This window comes from Pyxicephalus adspersus, chromosome 4 (assembly GCF_032062135.1).
Source record: "Pyxicephalus adspersus chromosome 4, UCB_Pads_2.0, whole genome shotgun sequence".
NCBI classification, from domain to species: Eukaryota; Metazoa; Chordata; class Amphibia; order Anura; family Pyxicephalidae; genus Pyxicephalus; species Pyxicephalus adspersus.
In genome coordinates, this window is record NC_092861.1 from 121,023,285 (window position 1) to 121,030,916 (window position 7,632).

The 7,632-nt window shown below is 37.1% G+C and overlaps 1 protein-coding gene across 1 annotated transcript in view; it reads right to left on the bottom strand.

Moving 5' to 3' along the window:
• RALGAPA2 (Ral GTPase activating protein catalytic subunit alpha 2) overlaps positions 1 to 7,632 on the bottom strand; it is a 191,708-nt gene that overhangs the window by 27,761 nt on the left and 156,315 nt on the right. Inside the window, exon 34 of the mRNA XM_072410265.1 lies at positions 912 to 1,033. Coding sequence (XP_072266366.1) covers positions 912 to 1,033 — 122 coding nt within the window. The remainder of the gene's footprint in view (positions 1 to 911; positions 1,034 to 7,632) is intronic.

Sequence of the window (7,632 nt, forward strand, 5' to 3'; positions counted from 1 at the left end):
TGGTGATGTCCATGGGTTCAAGACTACAGGCTGTCATTGCCAGCAAAGGGTTTTCAACCAAGTATTAGAAATGAACATTTTATTTTCGGCTTTTTAATTTGTCCAATTACTTTTGATCCCCTGAAATGAAGTGATTGTGTTAAAAAAAAGGCTTTAGTTCCTCACATTTTTAAGAAATCTTTTTGTCCAACCCACTGAATTAAACCTGAAAGTCTGCAGTTTAACTCCATCTGAGCTGTTTCATTTAAAATTAATTGTGGTAATGTACGGAACCAAAATTAGAAAAAAGTTGTCTCTGTCCAAATAATAATGGACCTTACTGTATATGAAAGTATTGTTGAGGCCGAATGCCAGGCAATGTGGCACCTGAGGTTTGATCTTTTCTTTACTTCCTAAGAAGGGTGAGAGGACACACAAATCTTACAACTTCATTACAGAGAACAGCCATCATTAGGTGTTTACGATTACCCTGAAGGAAAATCTATCTCTTACCCTTTTCATGTCCAAGTAGCATGTCCTTACTGGCCACAGAAAACTCCTATTGATAGATATGGTGGATGTGCAGTTTAAAGTCAGGTTAGCTGAGATGGGATTCATCAGAGCACACAGAGGAGGCTTTGGTAATAAGAAAGTTTTTTTGAACGTAGACAGTACAAGAAAACCTATTTTTAAAAAATGTTACCATGGGGGAAAGGTTTGTAACTTGGTATTATAGACAATTTGTACTCACAACATCAGATCTCTAGAATACCCAGCTTGGAATCATCAGTTGGCTCTTACATCATCACACACAATACAGTTTTATCATTTTAGTATAATTACAAACAAAATTACTGCACATGAAAACATTTAACCCATGTGCATTGTACACAATGCATTCTAATTGCCACAAAATTGCTAGCAATACTCACCCAAGCCAACCATGGAATAGCTGGGAGTTGGAGAAAACACTTGTGCAGCAAAGTCTTCAAAAGTCATCATTTCTCTGTGGTTCTGGATTATTGCTTCAAGGTACAGAGCCCTTTCTTCATAGCTGGAGCAACCACGTTAAGGAATTGTAATTCAACAATGAAAATTAAATATACAAAAAGTTCAAAACTTTTATGAATAATAAGCTGCTACTGATCTATTCCTAAAAGAAAACAGATACAAATTTGACAGTGTCATTAGTGTGATTAGTTGGTAAACATTAGTACTTTGTTAGAACAACAAAAAATGGTATTAGTTTCAAATTTATAAGTGAAAAGAGTGGGGAAAAAAGATTTTAATTCAGAAAAATATTATTTTAGGTTATTATTGCTTAAGGTCATTCTACAAAGCTAGTAAATGATGTGTGTGAGAAACTAATTACACCCCAACTTCACAATTTGACTTAATGTTTCCGATAGTGACAAAAATATTATTAATATTAGTAATATTAATAAAAATAAAAAGTAGGGCGAAATAACTCTGGATATGTTTTTTTGTTTAAAAACGTAAAGCTCAAACAAATGTCTATTGGATAGAGCTGAAAAGGGTTAGAACATCTCTCAGGTTTTGGAAGATAAGTCTACTGTCAGGGAGATTATCCTCTACCTTTGGTTCTGCAGACCATTGTTTCTACTATGAGGAAAAATCACGCCAATAAAGACAAAACAAGAGAAAAACCTTAACATAATTTGTAATTTCCCCTGCCCTTTTATTAATATATACCAGATTCTGAAAGCAGCTTCCTAAAAACACAATGTTACACTGGTGGTCAGTAAGTAAATTCAGATCAGTCAGTATGTAATAGTTTTTAATTTTATTGTAATGCCTACAGAATGCACAGAAAAAATAGAACATGAACACGTCCATTATTAATGCATAGAGGGAATTGGGAGGTTATAGGTCACCTGTGCTAAATGTAACAAGTATCCTATGTTAAAGTTACCAATAACGCATAAAATATTTCATACAAGGCAGACTTTATAATACCAAAATCAAAATGTAACAGCCAGAAAAGTGCTAATAAGTCCCTGCTTGTCGGTTGTTAATTTGCAGTCACAAAAATACAGTCCAGTGCACTGCTGTGGTCATTACTGGCAGTCCTCCTCAAAACTTCAATTTAATGAATGAGCCTGCAAACTTCCTTGGAGAGCAAATACATGCCTGTAGCAGATTCTAAAGGGAGTGAATTGTACCATTCACAATTCATTACAAGCAAGCTTATTCTGAAAACCGCTTGCTCTGAACACAGCAAGTCTCCAGTCCTGTTAACAGCAGGACACAAGGCCTGAGTGGCCGTCTGGCCAGCAAGCACTCTGACACTAGGCTGGCACGTGCTGTAGCAGCAGGAGGAGGCTACTGCGTGACAAATTACTGAAAGAGCTGAGCTAAACTTATGTCAGAAAGCCACCTGAGCCTGAGGACTTCTGTGGGCCCTGCCATCTCACTACAATTCATCGGTCACTCCTTTATTTGCAGTCTGTATGAGGGTCCATCCTGCCTTTTCATGCACGGCTTGGTAATATCATGCTGATTAATCAGTGGTGTTGCCAGGAATATCACTAATAAAACTGTCTTTTGTGGATAGCGTTTTTTTTTTTTTTTGAGCGTTTGTTAAACATGTGAATCAACATTTCCTGCTTTTATTATCTAACATTGACACACCTAAATCAGCAGTTCAAGCCGCTTACTTCAACAGAACAGAGAAGTGTCCATGGTGCTGAAAATGACTGCACATAGCCCTGGCATATGCTGTCGCCCCAAGATAAATACAAATTAATTCACTATGAGGCAACCACTTTTTGGATGTTACTGCAATATTTGAATCCTGGTAGATTATTCACAGTGAAATAAAGACTTCATTAGAAAATCTACATACTTTACGGTATGATTATCTAACATTTGTGTCACTTTTTATCCATTTCTACCAGATTCAAAACTAGAAAAAGAAAAATCACATTTAGTTAAACACAGGAAGGAGGAGAGTTTGTCTGCATCAATTAGCACAAAGGTGACAGTATCAACATCACACCGCATTCTGCGCAACTAAATATAGCATATGACATGACAATGACTTAACCAATAAAGTTTATCTTAAACTGAAACTTTTCAGTTTTAGCTTATAATAGGAGTTTTTGCCATCTGTGTCCTGTTAAGGTGATTTAACCAACTTCATGTCCTGAGACAAAACACAAAGACTAACTTATTCAGTAAATTCCCCAAAACAGTAAAAACCTGACACAGGTCTAAACATTATCCCAATTTAAATAATGACATAACCTAATTAAAATTTAGATATTTAACAAGAAAGAATAGGTGCTAGGTGTCCCTGGATCACTAACTGCTAGAAAATGTCAAATATTAACTGCATGTTGTCAGTCTGCCTGCTCCTGGACTGATCAATGTAATCTGTGCAGTGATTCAGCATGACAAATGTAAAAATGTTTAATATTTATTTTTTATTTTAGAATTAGGGCTAGAATTATCCTTTGCATTGATCAACTGGATGCACATCCATATTACAAATGGCATTATTATGTTGAGTTGAAAAAGTACAGAGCTTGTATGATCCAATGCCTAGACAGAAATTCACATGTTTTTTATCTGCAAAGCACTATGGATATTTCATATCATTAGACTGCAGTGAGTCTATTGTTTAATGCCCCAATTTCTATTGAAGTATTATCAACACAGAAATCAAATACATTCCACAATAAAAGATAGAATACAAAAAAGAAAAAAAATAGGTAGTTATAATATGACAACATAAAAAGCCGTTGATAAGGCTATACTTCAAGGTATTGCCATAAACATAATGGGAATATACACAAGGAATCTGTCAAAAGCAGTAAAAACATTCCAAAATAATTAATTGTATTTGTAATAGCTAGGAGCCTAGTAAAATGCTTTATATACATATAGTATGTATCATGATAAAGGGAAAATACTTTATTAGTTATTGTGCTTATTTTACAAAGGGTTACAAAAGCCACAGTTTAATATTCTGTATGTAGAAGTTAGAACTTAATAAGATAAACTGAATAGAGGTTAAAAAAGAGAGAACTATTATTATGAAGAAAAAAAAGGAATAATGCTATAAACAGTGTTTTACAAAGCATGCTAAGAGCTTACAGTTTTTAATCAGGGGACCTGTTTAAAGACCCCACATGAAAATATATCTAAAATGTCTTTTTAGTGTTGGATAGAATGGTGATGACTTACAACTCCTGTCAGGTTTCTATTCCTACTTAACAAGAGTTAGTAAATTCAAGTTCCTGCATTCATATAACAGCTGTTTTGGGGACACAGAAAGACTCCTTTTGTCCTGGTGACCACTGCCACCATTAAAGGTGATGGAAATTCTAAATTTTTAAACTGCCAGCAGTACAACAAAAATAAAGAAATCTGTAGAGATCTGCTAGGTCCTAGGTTCAAATCTGAGCCAGGACACTATCTGCATGGAGTTTGCAGGTTCTCCCGTGTTTGCGTGGGTTTCCTCCAGGTACTCCCGTTTCCTCCCACATTCCAAAAACATACAGTTAGTTTAATTGGCTTCCTTCTAAAATTGTCCTTAGACTGTATTATTGAAATATGACTAAGATAGGGACATTATATTGTGGGCCCCTATGAGGGACAGATAGTGACAGGACTATGGACTTTCTAAAGCGCTGCATAATATGTTGGCACTAATAATGTTTTTATAATAATAAAAAAAAAAAATATTAGCTGAAAAAAAACACCTTTGCAGTGGGCCACCCCCATAGTACAAGGCCTAAATGATGGATCAGGTCTAAAGTACCAACATTCCCTTGTTGGCCCTCGGCTCCTTTACTTACAATGAAGCACTGCATTGTAGGGGATAAAATCAAGCTTTGTGCGACTGGTTGCATAAAAAAAGCAAGCATGTAGGTGCAAGAGATGAAAGTTCACCTAAACAAGCATTTAAACCTTACATTAGAAGAATCATTTTTATTTTTTACTGGAGTTTAAATGTGGACACTTGTTCTAATGACAACTGTCTAGGAGGTTTCCTTCCATACCTGTATTGCCTACAAAACAGGTAGTAGGACACTTTCTAATTGGGATACAAATGTTAAAAAAAAAAAAAGGTCCAGTAAAATTTTTTTAAGCATTAAATAAAGTGAGTTATATGAGTCTCAGTTACAGAGATGTTTCTTCATTACTGTTCTGCTTACAACCAAAGGTGTCCTTGTTGCCAAGTTTCTCTCACTTCCAGTCTAGTAAAATGGTTGTTACTGGGACAGAAAGAGGAAATCTCTTTAAAAGAATCAAGTACAAGGGTTCTGATCCTTCTAATTTTATCCAAAACTACAAGAAAAAAAATTGAGGTTTATATTATACCTTTTAAGTTGGCTTTTCTCAACCTTTTTAACATGGGGGAATAACTTTCAGGTCTTCAGGGAACCCCTGCTATAATTACCATATACATGGATCACAGTATATTGGCCTGGTGGTCAGTGGGAAGAATGCCACTTACATTGTTGGTCAATGGGAAAAATGTCTCTTAAACTGACCTTAGAGCAGGGGTGGGCAAACTCTTTCAGTCAGGGGCCACAACAAAAAAAAATTTTCCCATCGGCCCGGCCCCCCCAAAAAGTGGGGCCGGGCCGATGGGAGAGTGGGCGGGGTTTTGTCGTCATAATGCCACTGAACGTGACAATAGCATAACCCCGCCCAATCTCCCATCAGAGATCTGAGTCTGTGATCGGAGAGTGGGGGGGTTGTGTTCAGTGCACAGCCTGCCCACCTTCACGAGCCAGGATACCAACGGGGGATGTGTTCTGTGGCTCTGGCCCGTGCGCCCCGACCTTCTCCTGACCCTGCTCGGGGTGGCACCAGCCAAAGTCGCGCAACACCCAAAGGGGCAGAGAAACAACAATACTGGGCCATAGTTTACCAATGCCTGCCTTAGGGACACAAAATACTTATTGCTGAAGGAACCCCTAGCAATCTTTTTTTATCTCAAGAGATAAAAGAAGCCATCTCTGACCCTGTTAAACTGATCTTCCTCACATAGTTAGGCTACATACACACGTGCAATTTTTGTGGTTGAAAAGGATTTTTCACGATCCTTTCCAACGACAAACGACTGCACCATGCAAGAACGAGTGCTGTACATAGAGCACTGTTCTGCTCTATGGAGAGAGAAAGGGGAAAACGACGGAGCGGCACCCTGCTGTACTCTCTCCCCTTCACTTGCATTACAATGGTTTGTCGACCATCGTCCGTGGATCCGCCAGGACCGTCATTCAGACACTGGATGAGGAACGCTGAACAAACGCCAGATTCTCGTCCGATATCGGCCCTGAGCTGATTATCGACCAAGAACCATTGCACATGTGTACGTATCCTAAAAAAACAAAAAAAAAAACTGCACTGTGTCAAAACTAAAATAAAAATAATGAATTTAAAAAAAAGAAGAGTGTGTGTATCTAGATATACACACAAATACATACATTATTAGGAAGTTTCCACTTTAACTTTTTCAAATTTATGTGCTCTACATTCATCAGATATTTTTGTCTTTCACCGACAGGATGTCAAGAGTTCAATCAAATCTAACAAGCCACACTTCACAGCATTATTAATGCACATCTTTCAGAAATGACAATGAAGTTGTACCAAACAAATGTTTCTTTCATAAGCTGCTTAAGTTAAATATTGTTTCAATCCTCCTCAGCATCTGCCACTCAAAAAAAAAATAAAAAAAATGCCTCAGCAGCATCATTTGTCAATGGGGGTTAGTGTGGCAGTGAGACTGAAACAGGGCCATTAGAGGGGGCAGGAGGGGACCTTTGTGTGCCTGCAAGCCAGTCATTCAGCTGTGTGCAATCAAAGGAATTCTATGGTACCCAGTTTTTACCTCTACAACAATAACCTGAAATAAAATGTTTCTTCAGAAAGCGACTTCAAAAAAAAAGAAGGGAGTGTTTTTATTTATTTTAACTTCATTATTTTCTCTCCCCTCCCCTTTGTTTTCAAGTGGATAGGGCAACATTAAAATTCTTTTTTCCCCACATTGCCATGGCCTGGTTTTATGGAAATAATTTACATGTGAAAATGAAATATTCTTCAACACTTCAGAACATAATGACGACAGGGGACATAGATGACTGTAGAAAGAGAAACATTAATCGCAAGATGCAAATTTATTGTAATACACACCTGTTAGATGCTACATACAACAGCAACAAACAGAGAGCGAAAGAAGAAAGATCAAATTATTTTGTCTTGTTGGAAGCCTAACAATTGTTGGGAAGCATGAGAAATGCCTAACAAAGCTGCACTCTGATATTTCAAAGGCATTGCATTTAAATAGGAATGGAAATGATAATGCACCTGACATTCCTGTCATTTACATGAGCTGCCCTAGAATGGATTAGTTTGTGCCTGGAAATTAAGTCTGTCTCGTGCCACATACCAGTAGCTTATGTGTATCATTCATTTTTTTTTTTACACAACTGGCTTTTGATTGATATTAACAAATACTTTTTATAATAATTCAAATATATTTACCACCATTGTTGAGACCCCCAACAATTCTTAGGCAGCACTCTACAAAGTCTATAGTCATGTCACTAGCTGTCCCTCAAAGGGGCTCACAATCTAATGTCCCTACCTCAGTCATATGTCTTTAACCACCTG